Source organism: Bison bison, unplaced genomic scaffold, assembly GCF_000754665.1.
Source record: "Bison bison bison isolate TAMUID 2011002044 unplaced genomic scaffold, Bison_UMD1.0 scf7180017864304, whole genome shotgun sequence".
Lineage (NCBI taxonomy): Eukaryota > Metazoa > Chordata > Mammalia > Artiodactyla > Bovidae > Bison > Bison bison.
Window position 1 is genome coordinate 15516276 of NW_011494876.1, and position 16328 is coordinate 15532603.

Genomic DNA, 16328 nt, shown 5'->3' on the forward strand with positions numbered 1-16328 from the left:
GGCCGGGGGCGGGGCCGGAGCGAGTCAAGCCTGGGACTGGGCCGGGGCAGGGCCGGAGGCGGGGCCATAGGAGATCTGGGGCCGCTGATTGGCTTGAGGGCGGAACGAAGGCGAAGTTAGGCTCAGCCCAAGCTCGGCCCGGGCTGGAGGCGGAGCCACGCCGAGGGAGAGCTGCAGGGGTTGAGCCTAGCCCAGAAGGACTGGGCGGAGGGCGGGCTGCAGGCGGGCCCGGGCTCCGATTGGGTGCGGAGCGCCTGGAGCCCCGTTGCTCGACGGCGGGGGCGGGCAGATCTCGTAGCCTGAGGACCGGGATCCGGTGCACCTCAGGGGCCGAGCAGGAACCAGTCCTCTGAGTTGGGCGAGCGGAGCAGAGAAGGCGTGTGTTAAAGTTAATGAACCCAATAAACTTGTCTCGGGATCCACAGAATCCCGGAGGCTCTCCGGACTGCTTTCTTCGTCTTAAAGCGGTTTTGACCCCCCTCTGTCTTTTGAAGTTAAAAAAGAAAAAATTCTATTGCCACCTCAATGCCTTTGCCCAGGCTGTCTCCCTCAGTTGGGGTAACTTCTCTAACCATCCAAGAGTTATCTTTCTCTGATCTTCTAGGAGGGAGCCATTCATCAGGGAGCCATTCTGGGCTCCAACCTGGGACCCAGCAACCATGAACAAGGAAGAGAAAGAGAAAAAGGTGCCACCAGACTTCTGGAAACATAAGTGGCCATGATCTTATGGCCTGTCATCACTGGACAGTGGCTGCAACCCCATGGCTGGACAAAGGTGTTGGGGGAGGAGGGGCAGGCAGCAGCATTTCTAGCGGGACATTTCAGTCTTTCTGACTCTCTTCTCCATAAGAAGCCCACAGCCCTGACCTCTATTGGACCGTTAAAAAGTCTGCCAAGGGTTACCCAGGAAGGTGTCCTGTGTGTCTTGAGCTGGGGAGGGCCCAGTCCAAAGACAAGGAAAGTCCACGAAGCCAGGAAGTGAGCTGGCCAGCAATGCTTGGCCACCCGCAGTCCCCTGTTTAGCACAGACTCCCTCCTTACCACCTTGACACACATCTTGTTTCCGCTACCAGTTCTCAAGCTGTCCGTTCTCCCTGGAATGTCTGTGTGTCCCTATTTGAATGGCTCTCCTGTTGAGGAAGCATTGGCCTGTAAATCCTCAAATGGTTCCCCCAGGACTCTCTCCTGCCTGGAATCAAAGCTCAGGCAGGCCCTGCTACAAGTATGCAGCAAACCTGTTGAAAACACACAATACCCACCCAGGGACACAGACGTTCTGAGATACGCTCTATACATCCATACATAGGCTCAACCTCCAAAATGCTTCAAATCCACAGAACACATTGTAAACATGGGTACACACAGTCGAGAACACAGCCTGTCCACAAAGGCTACAAACCCAGCTCCAAGGCGGGCCTCTTCCCCCAACAGCCCCGCCCCTCACTCGAGAGCTGATCCTCCCTCCTCAGGCCTCCCCAGCCTGCTCCTAGCAACAGCCAACAGCTCTTGCAGTTGCCAGGCAACAGGAGAACCTGTCAGCCCCTGGGAGGCCAGGCTCACCAGAGGTGGGCAGACACAGACCCCAATCAATGGAGGCCAGGCAGGACAGGGCCACTGGGAGGCATGGCCCCCTCGCCCCAAGCCAGTTCCTGTGGTATTTGTACCAGTTAGTCCCTCCTTTCAAGTGCTCTTCCTAGAGTCCAGCGACCCCTGCATCCAGTGCTCCTGGCTGCTCCCTTCCCGTCTCCATGAGGGTCCCAGGGCTACTGGAAAGAAGCCTCCCTTTGCTCCTCCTGTCACATACCACTCCTGGGGCTCAGAACCCCACAGCACCATCTCCAGCCCAGCGTCTCCCTGAATCACCAGCCCCATGTTCACCACTGCTCTGAAGCCCAGTCATTTCGAGTACCCCCAATAATCCCTATTCCTGGGCTTTCCACCTTGTGGCCTTGTGACCAGCCAGAGCCATGATCCTTCCTCTGCATCCCTACATCCTGTCAGTTTCTTCCCTTCCTTTCCTCCTTAACTCCCACTCAAATATGGCCCCATTGTCCTTTATTCTAGGCCTCCAGCTTTCTCCCTGGCTCTCCAGTTTCCTCCACATGGCAGTCAAGGGAATCCTGCTCAAAGAAGCCACATCACCGTCTTGCACACAAACCTTCTGTGGCTCCCCAGTACCCTGAGGATAAACCCCATGCACATTGCTTTGGACCATGCAGGGGCAGAAGCCCAACAGTGGTGGCTGACAGCAAGGACCCTCCGAGCAGCAGTCTGCAAACTGGCTGGCGGCGTATGACTCTGGACAAGTACCAGAAACTCCTTGGGTCTCAAGTCTTTTATCAGTAAAATGGACCTAACAGTCATAGCTACCCATTGTACTGGCAGAGATCAGGGCTAAGGGAGGAAATGTAGGGAAATATTCAGAATGTGCATGGTACATGGAACGCCCTCAGTATGGGTGACTTGCTATAATAGTAATTTCTGCCAGGCCCTGTAGGGGCTGTCCACCACCAAGGCCCACATCATCTCCCTCCACCTGTGACACCCTAGCACTCCAGCCATCTGACTTGCCTTGCTCTCCACACCCTCTTGCATGTCCTCCTTTATCCCTTCCTCCATTTCCCTCCTCCCTATCTTTCATTCCCTGGCTGTAAACTGGGCATCTCTGACTCCTATTGTCCTGGGGCTTCCCCTCCCCCACAGATCCTACCATGCCTGGTGGTGAGTCTCTCCCCCCATTCAGATCTCTGATTCCAGACCCCTTACAGCTTAATCCTTGGGGCTGGTAGGTAAATCTTTGTTAAATAAAATGAATGAATCACATAAACTTTAATTCACCCTTTCCAGGGGTTCCCCCACCCTGGAGCAGGGAGAAGTGTTAACAATTAATCCTGCTCTTGCTATAAAAAAAATATGCCATAGCTGTTTGTGGAGAGAGGGGAGAAATTCAAGGTACCTAGGAAGGTTGGGAAGCTTTCTTGGTGGAGGTGGTGTGGGCAGTGTTAGAGGGAGATCACTGAAGGAAGAGGGAACAGGGACTGGGAAGGGGGGCTTCAGAAAGAGGTAGGGAGAAAATCGAGGGTCAGAGCTAGAGAAACATCTGGCTTTGCAGCTGAGGTCACTGAGACCCAGAAGGGGTCGGGACCCATCCATGGTCATCCAGTGAGGGCCATACAGGCATGCTGCTTCCTTCACACTTGGGAACCCAGTTCTTTTACCCTTTCATGAGACACTGTTCTGGGGGCAGAGGATGGTTGCCCAGCTGGGGCCTCCTGGGCACCAGAGGAGCCAGAACTTGTCTCTCTGCACTGCCCGTTGCTCCAGCACCCCCTGAACTAGACTGTAAGGGTCAGTGAAATGACATTCAGCAGAGATGAGGATAGCGCCCCAGCTGGAATGAAGGGCCAGCTACTGGCTCCCTTGGAGAGCTAGGACAGCCTTGGGGCTCACCACAGGCCACAGAGCAGCTCTTCTGTCCTGAGTTCCTGTCGTGTACCAGGCTGAACAGGGTGAGGAATGGAGACCCCCTTAGTGGGCTGTGACACACCAGCCCACGGGCCCCAGGAAGGGGAAGCTGCCAGTACTTCCCCAAAGGCAGTTTCGTGGTAGGCGTGTCTGCCTCCAGCCCAGAGTCCAGGAACAGGCAGAACCCCATAGGGATGCCGAGTTCAGGATTCTGGCCACCCCACCTCCATGGCTCACAGATGGCAGGGAGTCGCCAGCAAGACTCTGTACCATTAAATCGCAGCTTTACAGATACAGAGTCTCAGCGACTTCTGCCTGTAGATCTCAGTGGCCTGGGCTGGTTTGACTTGACTTCTGCCTGTAGATCTCAGTGGCCCGGGCTGGTTCCCTCCCTGCAGCCCTTGGCCAGGCTCCACCTCCTGGTACACCCCCAGCACTTCCTCTTTCCTGCTTCTGAGCCCAGGAGCACTTCTGAGCTTGGAGTCAGCCACCTCGTCCTCTCTGCCCCTTTCTTCCAAACCTCCATTCCCAGGCTTCTCTTCCCTCCCCCCAGAGAAACAATCCCAAGCCTGGTAGGCCTTGGGGTCCAGGGTCCCCCTCCTTCAACTGGCTTTGGTGCCTGGAGAACTCAGGCCCCCAGCACTCCATGCCAAAAAGTTGCTTGATAGGCTAGGGGATTCCACCTGATCCAGGGGCAGGAGGCTCTCAGAGGAGGAGTCATTCATTCAACGACTATGTGCTAAGAACCTAATGGTGAAGGAGGCAGCTGGAAGTCTGCCCTTTAGGAGCACACACCAAACATGTCAACAGAGAAATGAACTCCAGGGTTTCAGAGGAACTCAGCAGGGGACACGAGAGCCACTGGGAAGTGTATGTATGAGGAACAGTGATTTGTTCCCAAGGAGGGGAACTCTGAATGATGAGAAGGGACCAAGCATGTGACAAGCTAAAAAAGAGGGTGACAGACAGGCAGGAGCGACAGCAAAGACATTGGGGCAGGGCGGGAAGGGCCTGGGTGTTCCTGGAACCGAAAGGCCAGCCTGGCCAGAGCAAGAGGGTCTGTAGTGTGAGAGAGGGCAGCCACGAGGCATCAGTGAGGTGAAGTGCAAGCAGGGAGTTCCCAAGTGCCTAAGAGATGCTGAGGCAGGACTGTATATGAACCTGCAGCAGATCCCAGCATCTCCAAGCCAGTGACTCATGTCTGGCCCTGAAAATCTGACTTATCTTGGCATTCACAGGGTGCTGCTGATATGACTCGGGGAGAACTGTCCAGGGGATCCAGGGAGCCCTCAAGGCTCTGGGTCCAGGACTGAGTTGAGACCCCCTCCATATCCTTGAAGAGCTCTTGTCCAACTTGCCCGTGTCTGCCACCTACGCAGCCTCTAAAGGTCACCTCCCCTGAGAAACCCAGGATCCTTAAGAGGGCCTGGGAAATGTTAATCAGCCTTATCCCCAGGAGCCACTCCTCTGCTCACCTTGTTGCCTTGCCTTCCCTGTCAGTGCTATCCAAAGGCTGGGGCTAGAAGCTTCTCCCGCGACTCGTTAGGGCCTTCATTAGCACTGCTTCCTGGAATTTAATTTAATGAAGGATCAAAAACAGCCCTAATGAAGGTGATGCAACGGCAAGCAGCCTGTGAGGTGCCTCCAAGGCCGAGCCACCAAGGCTCAGGAGCTTCTTGTAGATGGACCAGCAGTAGAGGGGGAAGAGGAACAGGACCTGTTCTGGGAGAGATGCTGGTCACTGGGCCCTGAGAGCCTGGGACATTGCTCTGCAGAACTGCAGGGAGCAAATGCTGCCCTGAAGCCAACTAGACAAAGTTAGAGGAACGAGCCTGGTTGAGGATAGCTACAGGCTGTTGGAGAAAAACTTCTGAGATGCTCTGGGCCAACACAGGCCCAGCTGTGGGCTAGTACCAGCAGAGAGTAAGGACAGGTCAGGTTATCAGAGCCACAGGGCAGGAAGACGTTCAAATTTCATTCCAAATGTGATGAAAACAATTGGAGGTTTTTAGGGAATTCCCTGGTTGTCCAGTGGTTAGGACGTAGTACTTTCACTGCTGGGGCCCAGGTTCAATTCCTGGTCAGGGAACTAAGATCCCACGAGCAGTGCAAGCCTAAAACACAAACAAACAAACAAAACCCAAAAACAATTGAAGGATTTTTCAGAATGGGTGACATGATCTGCTATTTTAAAGTTCCCCAAGGGGGACTTCTCTGGTGGCTCAGTGGTAAAGAATCTGCCTGCCAATGCAGGGGATACAGGTTTGATCCTCGGTCCAGGAAGATCCCACATACCGCGAGACAACTAAGCCCATGAGCCATGACTACTGAGCCTGTGCTGTACAACAAGAGAAGCCACCTTATTGAGAAGCTGGCAAAATGCAACTACAGGAAGCCCATGCAGCTACGAAGACCCAGCACAGACAAAAACAAATAAAATTATTTTTAAAAATGAAGTTCTTTCTGGCTGCTGTGGACAATAGAGATTGTAGGAAAGAAGGCATGGGGTGGCCACCATGTGGTGCAGGAGATGAGGGTGATGGAGTGAAACCTATAGAGACAGGGTTGTTCCACATCCTCTAGGAGAGGGTAGCTGTGGACGTGGGGCGGGGGGTGGGGTGGCCAGGGCACATATGACTGGGCTGAGCTAGTTTCCTCCAGCAGGTTTGGGCTGACTAGTCCCCTTTTAGTCCTCTCCACAGGCTTGGCCTCTTCTCCAAACGGACATTGCTCCAACATTTAAAGAAAATCTGCTGCAAGTGTTCCCCAGCCGCCTCTAGCTGCTTCCCCAGCTCTGAGCACCTTTCTACTCCACTGCTGGAAAGCCTTCCTTGCCCTGCCCTCAGGTCTTGGGCAGCGCCAAGCCTCCCAGGAGCTCCAGGATTGTATTTCACAAGGGAAAAGGCTGGAGGCTTAGGTGGGGGCCAAGAGCTACCAAGGGTGCAGCCTTGCAGATCAGAGCCGTCCCTCGGCTTTGGCCTCCTGACGCTGTTCCCCACTCCGACCCCGCAACACTGCCTGCCCTCGGCCCACCAAGGCTTCCTCGCACACTTCCCTCTCCCTCTTATTGACAACGTTCCCCAAGTTTCGGAACCCAAACCCCTCTGAGTCCCTGCGCACCCCATCTCCCACCCTCCGCCCCCACTTCCACGCCTCCGGTGCGAGCTGAAGCCGGAAGTGGCCCCGGAGCGCCCCGCCCCGCCCCTTCCGGGGCTTCTCGAGGCTGGAGTGCGGGGTTTGGGCGGCGCCAGAGACCAAGCACGGCTTCGCGGGACAGCGGCGCCCTCTAGCGGGTCTCTAGCGCAACGCGGGAGACGAGGCTGGCCTAGAGCGGTCTTCTAGTCTTCTGACTGCCGCCCGCGCCAGCATCAGTTCTGCCTTCCAGTTTCGTTCTGCCTCCAGCCCTGAACCTCTGCCTCTGTCGATATCTGCCCACTCGGTGGCCAGCAAGGCTCTCCCTCCATAGGGCAGCAGCCATTCGGCGTCTTCTTGCTCAGAGCCGTCCGTGGAGCCGCTAGGCCCTCACCTAGCTCTGACCCCAGCCCTCCCCGCCTGCCCCCGGCCTTAGCTGCCCAGCCACAGAAGGTGCCACGACACGTGTGCCTTGCTTCTTCTGGTCCCGCCTTCTTCATCCCCTGCGTTCTAGAACGCTCTCTAACCTCCATCTCCCAAGTTCAGAGCAAAGATTAGAAGCTGATTTTGGTTGATTATCCTGGTGGGCATGTCCCTGCTTCCCGCGGCTGGGGTGACTCAGTGCCAATACCGTAAACTAAGCCGGGGGCCGCGTGCGGGTGCGATTTGGGGGCTCCGGGTGCCTTGATGAGCTTGACCCCAGGAGAGATGTGGACAGGATAAGGAGACGAACTGGGTGATGCTTGGTGGGGCTCTCAGAACACACGGTTAAGGGTGAGTCTGGGACTCCAGCCCCTTCCTCTGCGCCAGGAACCCCTCCAAGGTCAGGCAACTCATGGGGAAAGGGACCAAGGCCTGGTTCCCTAAGGACCTGGCCAAGCGTGAGAGTGGCAGCTACTCCTTGCCCAAGATGCCCAGTGTTGAATGAATGAAGCCCCCACCCCTCTCTTGGCCGGCCCGAAGCCTTCTTGCTTGCGTCCTTCCCATGCGCCAGCCAGGATTTTTTCTTGGACAGCCTTGGAACCTCAGGGCTCCCTGAACAGCTGCAGCTGAGCGTCCCCACCACAAGATTCTGTAATGTATGGGCTGAGTCACCGCACAGCCCAGACTCTGGCCGTTGACCGCCAGGGGGCAGCAGAGGCCGCCTTGTATGGACATGCTGGGTTGGGAGTCGATGGATGTTGGGGGTTAAACTTAATCCAGTCCCAGGTCCGGCTGCGGGTGGCAGGGTAGGTTTGCAGCCTAGTATAGTTTTGAAAGCCGTTTGTTCTTTCCGATATTTCCCAGGGCTACGTTTTCTTTATAAGTAGCATGCAGTCTATTATTACTGTTCCACGATTAAAAAAAAAAAAAAGGCAACCCGCTCCAGTATTCTTGCCTGGAGAATCCCATGGACACGGGAGCCTGGCGGGCTGCAGTCCATGGGGTCGCAAAGAGTCAGATGCGACTGAGCAGCAGCAAGGATGTTTGAAAGTTAGTCGGTTGCTGGATGACTTTAAAGGAAGTCAAGGCTGAGACCTGAGTGAGTCTTCTGGGTCCCTCCATATGCTCCTTGTGGGGGCTTCCCAGGTGGCCCAGTGGTGAAGAATCCACCTGCCAATGCAGGAGATGCAAGAGACACGGGTTTCATACACAGGTCGGGAGTAGGATCCCTTGGAGTAGGAACTGGCAAACCTGCTTCAGTAGTCTTGCCTGGAAAATTCCATAGACAGAGAAGCCTGGTGGGCTACAAGAGCCTGGTGGTCGCAAAAATCAGACACAATTGAGTAACTAAGCACATGTATTTGTTCTTCGAGGTCCCTGGCTTCATCTTGGACCCAGGATGCTCCTTGTTAGCAGCGCTTGGCTTGGCCACGCTGCATGCCCCCTGATGCCACTGTCCGATCTCCATGTGCTGTTTTCCAGGGCTCTGGCCCAGAAGTCCTTCCGTTGCCTCCAACCCACCACCCTGCCAGCTTCTTCCCATCTCATACTCTCAGTAACTGCTGCTTCTTCCCAGTCTTCCTTAAACGTCTCTGTCAGCCCTGCTCCTCTAAGTTCACACAAATTGTCTATGGTTGTTATTTCCAGGTCCTACCTCTCCTTCCTCTACGCTTTCCAGAAAGGCTTGCCTTTCCCTCCACAAAAAAATCCCTGGGTAAGGTCCTTAGTAACCTGCACGTTGCTGGACCCACTGGTCTGTGCTCCACCCTCACCTCCACCAGCAGCTGATGCTTGCCTGTCTCTCTGGAGCCTGCACTCTCCTGGGTTTCCTCCCATCTCCTGGCTGCTCCCACCAGCTTCTTTGCAGTTTCACCTCATCTCTCCTACCTCCCGACAGAGAAATGTTCCAGGGCTCAGTCCCTACCGCTCCCCTCCTCCTTCCAAACCCGAACTGTCCCCATCACATCTAGAACCCTGGCTTCAAGCACCAATCCACTCTCTTTGCCTCCCAGAGCCAAGGCTCCAGTACAGGTCACTCTACTGAACCTGAGTCACACACCTTAGCATAAAAATGGCATTTCCACTTTGATGTCCAGTCAGTGTTTTAAACTTTTCATGGGCAAAACTGATCTCCCTCCCAAGACTCCCGTTCTTCTAGCCTCCCTCAGCACATACAGTAGAAGCTTGGAGTCGCCCTGGACTTGTCTCTGCCCTTCCCCTCATACACACGTACCCAAGCCATCAGGGAACCCTGCCATCTCGACCTTCAGGACATGCCCAGCTTCTCACCCTAACTGTGCCCCTACCTGGGCTGAGACACCTGACATGCATGTCTGGAACATCTGTAACAGCCCTTGTCACTGTCACCCTTCTGGCTCCCTGCCCTCACCCCAGAGTCTAGTCTCAATGCAGCAGCCAGAATAATCCATTTAAAACTTAGAGCTGCTACTGAGTCAGATCCTGCCCCCTCCTCTGTTCAGGACCTGGCCTTGGTTTTCACCTTTTCTAGAGAAAAATCCGAAGGTGGCTGACAAGGTCCCACAACATCCCCTCCGTAGCCACCACTGTCTCTTCTGCTCCCCTTAACCTCACTCAGCGTTAGTCTCCATGGCTTCCTGGCTGCCCCTCTCCCATGCCAGGCACATTCTGCCTCAGGGCTTTGCACTGGCTGATCCTCCTAGCTAGAATGTTCCCTGCAGACATCTGCATGGCTTCCTCCCTCTCCAATCTCTGATCAAAGGTGCCTTTCTCAGTGAGGCCCACCTGATCCGTCTCCTAACCTTTTTTTTTTGGCCACACTGCATAATATTCATGATCTTAGTTCCCCAACCAGGGATTGAACCTGTGTCCCCTGCATTGGGAGTGTGGAATCTTAACCACTGGACTGCCAGGGAAGTTCCCCAACCCTTGTTCTTCATTGCCCTTACCACGCCATCTTTACTCCCTGTACTACTGATAATCTTTTTACAAATGATATAACTTAACTGATTATGTTTCATGTTTCTGGTCTGAATCTAATCCCCCACCTAGAATATAAGTTCAAGAAAGGCAGGGGTCTTCACTTTGTTCATTGCTGTATGTACAGGTGCTGGAAGAGTGCCTGGCACATAGGGAATCTTAACAAATACTTGTCGAATGAATGAACAGTGGATTCTTTTTCAGTTGTTAGGTGCATCTGTGCATGTGCACACAAGCAAGAAGGGTGCAGGCAGAGGCAGCTGCTGGTCAGGGAGACCAAGGCCCATGCTTTGGCCCTTTTTCCTGGTCTATATCATCTTGTTTTCCTGCTGCAAGCAGTCATAAAGAAAGCGGTGGAAAGAAATTTAGATGACCTTTGTGCTGCTCTAATTTTTTTTTGGCCATGCTTCATGGCTTGTGGAATCTTAGTTCCCCGACCAAGGACCACGAATTGAACCCGGGTCCTCAGCAGTGAGAGCATGGAGTCCTAACCACTGGGCCGCCAGGGAATTCCTGCTAATTTGTTAACATTTCAGATTAAAAACAATTTTTTTTTCAGAGCAATTCTGAAAAGCAAGAAAGAAGAAAAATGTCCTGAGAAATTCTTCCAAACACACAAAAGTGCTTAGTGATGGCCAAGGGCCAGCAGACCCATCCTCACAGAGGCTGAACGGCTTAGAACTTGACAGCCAGGGCTAAAGAGGTCCTCATTTGCAATCCATCTTGTGGGCACCCGACTTTTGGACATAGTGTAGTAGCCATAGTGCCTGCCCCCTTCCCCCTGGAGCCACTGCCCACCCATCAGTCTGGAGGAGACCTTGCTGGGCAGGCAGAGATGGCCTCCAATGGGCCAGAGTCCTTGGTCCACCCCATATGTGTATATGTGGGTGGGTGTGTAAGGGTGGTGGGTGGGAGGGCTGGGTGGAGCTACTGATCTGAGAGGCCTGGAGCCAGACCTGGGGTTCTTAAGGGATTCCAGGCGGTCCTGTGGCTGCTCTGGCCTGCAACCTTCTTTGGATGGAAGCAGTATGAGACAAGACTCCCAGGGTCTGTCAGCAGGATGGACCCTGGCCTTTATTGCCTCCTACTCCCCAGGAGCCCAGGGTCTCGGGCAGGGCCATGGCCCCAGCAGACAAGGAAGAAGCCAGACATTTCCATGCAGAGGGTAGCCCTGCTCACCGGGGGCACTCTGGGCTGCAGCCACCTCTAGGCCAGTGTCCAGTTTTTTCCTGGGGCCACGGGGCTCCTGGGTGAGTCCCCAGGCTGGAGTCAGGTGCCCGGGACTGATGAGAACCAGACTCAGGAAGCCCCCCTCTGATCAGCTGGCACTGCCATGGGCCTAGCAGCTACCGACTTGAGGAAGTTCTTTCTTCAGGGGTTTCTCAGCCTGGCAGCTGCCTTGCCAGTTCAAACTGGATTTTTCCTGCTGCCCCTTTCCCCGGCCGCCTAGCCGGGTACGGGGTCTTTCCTAATGAGGGTTTGATGCCAAGGCCTGGGCAGCTCCATCCTGCTGGGTCCCAGCTGATTCAGGCAACAGGCAGCTTCCCAGCCGGCCCTCTGTTCCGGGCTGGGGCACCCGGGGCAACTGCATCCCTGGAACTCTTGCCCTGCCTTGGACTCCCCCTCTCAGAATTCAGGCCCCACATACAGGCACTTGCTAACCCACCTTTATTCGCAGCAGGTTTTACTAGTAATAAAAGATCCAGACAGGGCCCAGGATCCCAGGACTTTTGTCCCCAGACGCAAGCCATTGACAGAGGGTTGACATGGCAGCCAGGGAGGGTAGGGGGCCCTTCTGCGGGGCTTCTGCAGGGCTCAGCTGCCCCCAGCTCAGACCCTCCCTGAAGCTGCTGAGGATGCGCCTCACGTTGCCTCCTTCCGGAGGCCTCTCTCTGTCCCATTTCCTGGGGCCTCATTAATTCCTCCCCACCTCACCGCGTGAGAAAGCAGGTCTGTGCTAAGCCTGGCCCAGGCCCAGCACTGGGTCTCAGCATGCTGCTGCTTGGTTTGGGAGGCAGGGGACGGGGTGGGGTAGGGGACTCACCCTGTCCCACACTCATCCCAGGGAAACAGGCAGGGTGGCCTTCCATCAGCATCCGTGTCCCAGCTCCCACCCACCTTCCAGGAACCCAGGCACCCTGGAGATCAAGAATATAAAGCACAGCTGGTCTTATGTATAATATTTATAAAAGGGGGCTGCCAGCTTCTCCACCCCTGCCCCAGACTGGCCCCTAGGGTCTTTGGCTCCCAGGGGCAGAGACACTCTGGGCCCCAGCCTCTTTCTTCTCCCAGCAGTGGAATGTGAACTGTGGCCTGGGGTTGGGGTGGGGGGGAGTCCCAGCCTCCCCAGGACTGGCAAAGGGCCAGAGAAGAGGTCCCTTGGGGGTGCCCACGCCCACCTCAATTGAAAACCAAGTTCTGGCCTCAGGGATAGGGTGAGGCCAGCGCGGGGGTTGCAGGGGCCAGGGGGCTGTCTGCTCCTGGAGGGGGGGGACGGGCAAAGAGAACTAGATTATCCAAGGGCCTGAGCCCCAGTGCCTGAAAGGGGCCTCAGGGACAGAAGGAGGAAAGGCAAGTGGGCTGAGGGAGATGAGGCCCCAGGGTGCAGACCATGGCCCGGCAGCAAGGTGGGGGGTGACTGCAGGCTGATTCAGCTCTGCGCGCCCTCTACAGGCTGTGGGACCTGAGGGGGCAGCCGCTGGGCCTCAGTCTATGCACCTGTGCAAAGAGGATAAGGGGCTTGGGTGGGATCTGAGGCAACAGGAAGGGAGCAGGGGTCCAGCCCCACCCTGCTCCCAGCTCAGGAAGCCCCGGCAGCCCAGGAGCTCAGTGGGGTAGTGGCCCGAGGGCCTTGGTCCTGGCGCTAACAAACTGGGCAGGGCCAGATGCCAGTGCCCAGCACGCCTTTGTCCTCCCCCCTGCCGACTGGCCACTAGGTGGGAGCAGGGACTGAGGAGTCTGGGCAGGAGGACGAGGAGACAGAGGAGATGCGGGGGTCATCCTAGTGGCTCCCTCCGTGCCGACTGGTGCCGGAGACCCAGTCCATGATGATGAAGCTCAGGCTCATGGTCATCAGCAAGATGCCAAGTGCAGCAAAACAAAGGGCCTGTGGGGTCAGAAGTCAGGGTCAGGCCTGAGGTCAGGGCAGACCCCCTCAGCCTCACACCAGCCCACCGACCTCCAGGCCCTTCGCACCAGGATTTTGGGGGTAGACCTTGCAGGTTCCTTCTCAGTGGGTATGATGCGAAAGTAGAAAATAGCTGGGAAGATGAAGATGAGGCACGGGGCAGACGTAGCACCTGCAAAGACATGGCCACTGTTGGCTGCTCACAGAGGATGAAATAGTTGGATGGCATCACTGACTCAGTGGACACGACCTTGAGCAAACTCTGGGAGACAGTGAAGGACAGGGAAGCCTGGCGTGCTGCAGTCCATGGGTTCGCAAAGAGTCGGACACGACTGAGCGACCGAAGATCACGACTGTTGGTTCACTTCCACCTACTGACTAAAGTTCAGGGTGGGACACTTTAATGAGATCAAACATTCCTTGATGAGGGAGTCTCAACTTGAAACTCCACTTGAGAACTCTGCCTGATTCTGGAAAGTCCGTCAGCCCCTCCCCTTTTTCTCCATCCACCAGGATAGAAGGCTAGGGCTTTTGGTATCTGAAGACTCTGTCAGTGAAAGATAGCAAAAAGACAAGCCAAGAGATAGAGACAAAGCTTTGAGGATATTGGGCTGCTGGATACAGCTATTCCTGAAGGCATTTCAATTAGCTGAGCCCATGCATTACTTTATGCTTAATTCATTTTGAGCCAGATTTCAGACATATAGAACCAAGAGTCTTGTCTATGATATAAATGCTACTCAGTCCCCAGGTCAGTGTGTTGGCCCTTGCAGAGTTGAAGAGTCAGCCTCCTGAGTTGAGTCACCCCAAAGATGTCAGAATTGTTTGATCTTCCCACTCAGAGCTCCAACTGGGACAGTTGGACAGAAGCCCAAATCTATAGTTCCATTATCCTGGGGCTGAATCAAGGCTCTCCGCTTAATAGCTATATGGCTCTCCCTTAATCACTGTACACTTCCTTATATGTGGGGTGGGGAAAAGGCCTGATGAGATCCTTTGTGGAGGCCCTTTGACCCCTAAGCTCCACCCCATCCCCCAACACCACCAGCAAGGGTAACTGACCCGGTGGTTCTGAGCCCTCAAAATGGATTAAGAGACCCTGAAGAACAAATCTCAGATGGGAGGCCAAGCTGTCTGTGCACATGGCAGGCAGCCATCTCTTAAATGTAGGGTATGATGAGCTCAGGAATCTGCCAGGGTTTGCAGAGAGGAAGTTGCCTGGGGCAGCACCCTGCCTCCATTCACAGGAGGGCTAGACCCCTTACCGATGACCCCGAAGATGCCCAGGATGTTGGGGGCAAAGATGACCAGCAGGTTGATACACGTGAGCAGGACAACGGCAATGAGCACGTGCCGCAGCCAGCTGAACTCTCGGTTGGGAAACAGAATCTGCTGGAGGGCGCGGCGTACCTGGGAAGCGGGGCGGGGAGAGTCATCAATCTGTCAACCGCCTCGGTCCACCCCCGCCACCCCGCCGTGGGCCTGGCCACGTGCACATTGGCTCACCGGGAACAGAACGATGGGCACTGTGAGTGTGACTGCCGTCAGCACAGCCACGCGCACGCACAGGATCAGCACGTCAAACGGGTCCACCTTGCTGTAGGTGTGCAGCAGCTCCGACTCTACCCCGTCTGTGGCAGGCAGGGAGGGTGGTCAGCAGGAGGTCCAGGGAGGGGGCTGGGCTCTGAGCCTGGGTTGACCCTGACACTGTGGGGAGTGGCAACCGACTCACCTCCACAGCCGCAGGGCACAGACAGGCATCACAGACCTAATGAGCGCCTATAGTACGCAGGGTGCTGTGGCCGCTGGCCAGCCCCTTGCCCCCCAGCCTGGCCTCTGCCTCTGCCCCCCACGGTCCAGCCATACCGTAGAAGGTGAGGTAGCCGAAGAGGGCAGCCAGGAAGTACATGACATACATGACGGCGATGGAGAGGTTGGAGATCCGCTGCATCTTCCTCTTGGAGGGGCTACGGGGCAGCAGGGGAGGGGACTGGTGCCGAGCTGGGCAATACTGGGAAACCCCCGGGGGTCCTGGGGGCTCTCTCTGGCAATACACCCTCACCATCTGGTAGCTCAGGGAGCCTCCTTCTCGCCCCCGGTCACCCCTCTGGCAGCCACAGAGACCTTGGATAAAATAACTTGGCTCCTGACATTCCTCCCCGCTTAGGACCACCTCCGTTCACTCCAGGAAGAAGAAACACCTCCCCATCTCCCATACATGGATACCTACTCCTTGAGCTCCGTGTAGATGGGCAGCACCTCAGGGTGGCAGACAAAGGCAAAAGCCATGATGGGGATGGTGTATGCCGTCTGAAGAAACACAGATTCTGTGTCAGGACAGGCCACCCCCTCACCAGTCCCACACTCTTCCCAGGCCTGCTGCCCCTCCCCTGGCCTGCTGCAACCTGAGTGTTTAGCGTGAAGTAACTTGGGGTGCAGAAGGCCCCGGCCTCCGTCTTGGCCTGCAGCCCTGCCTCGTCTTTGTCGATCTCCACGAGGCTGATGTTGCTTGTCACGTTGGTCGCATTGGGGGACAGCGGGCAGGGCACGTGGAACTTTTTGTAGATGACCTAGGTGGGTGGTGGAGAGGGCGCAGGGAGAGGAAGAGGGCATCAGGGCCAGGCAGGGGTCCTGGGAAGTCACTGTGAAGCCACGAGCAGATCAGGATGCGTGGAGCTGTCCTTCTGACCCAGGCTGCCCAGAAAGACCTGCCCCCTCCCCGGGTGGAGGGTGACTCACTGCAATTAGGAAGAACATCATGCAGCTGAGGGAGAAGCCGCTGGAGTAGCCCAGGTAGCCTGTGAGGTGGGGGAGTGGGCATGTGAGTCGGAGGGGCCCTCCCATGCCTGCCCCAGGCCCCAGGCCCTGGCGCTGCCACACTCACCGAGTTGCCGCATCAGGGCTAGGGGCAGAATGACGACGACGGAGACCAGGATCACCAGGTAGTTCCCATTCGTGTACCAGTCCCTGCAGGGGCGGAAGTGGGGAGCCGAGGTTACAGTGGCGTGGCTGCCTCGCCCTCAGTCGGGGTCACCACTGAGTGACACCACGCAGCGACCTCTGAAGAAGACTCGTCCCCCACCTCCGAGTCTCCCTTTCCCCATCTGCAAAATGGGCCCACTCCCAGCATTCTCCGGGGCAGGGTGAGGACTAGCACACGCAGCTCCCGCTTGGTAACCATCACGATTACAGTCACTGTGGCTGGTTTTCCCAGGGCGCACAG

At 56.0% G+C, this 16328-nt stretch overlaps 1 protein-coding gene and 1 non-coding gene across 2 annotated transcripts in view; one reads left to right on the forward strand and one right to left on the reverse strand.

Moving 5' to 3' along the window:
• The first annotated feature begins 5482 nt into the window (after positions 1-5482).
• TRNAE-UUC lies at positions 5483-5554 on the forward strand. The gene has a single exon. It is a non-coding gene; the product is annotated as a tRNA-Glu (tRNA).
• A 6077-nt stretch (positions 5555-11631) lies between these two features.
• The window catches only part of SLC38A3 (solute carrier family 38, member 3), a 9018-nt gene continuing 4321 nt past the window's right edge, over positions 11632-16328 (reverse strand). Inside the window, exons 8-16 of the mRNA XM_010851831.1 lie at positions 15990-16072; positions 15845-15903; positions 15511-15675; positions 15336-15415; positions 14972-15072; positions 14612-14736; positions 14371-14515; positions 13174-13277; positions 11632-13084 (exon numbers count right to left, since the gene is read on the reverse strand). Of these exons, the coding sequence (XP_010850133.1) occupies positions 12980-13084; positions 13174-13277; positions 14371-14515; positions 14612-14736; positions 14972-15072; positions 15336-15415; positions 15511-15675; positions 15845-15903; positions 15990-16072 (967 nt within the window). The 3' untranslated portion in view covers positions 11632-12979. The remainder of the gene's footprint in view (positions 13085-13173; positions 13278-14370; positions 14516-14611; positions 14737-14971; positions 15073-15335; positions 15416-15510; positions 15676-15844; positions 15904-15989; positions 16073-16328) is intronic.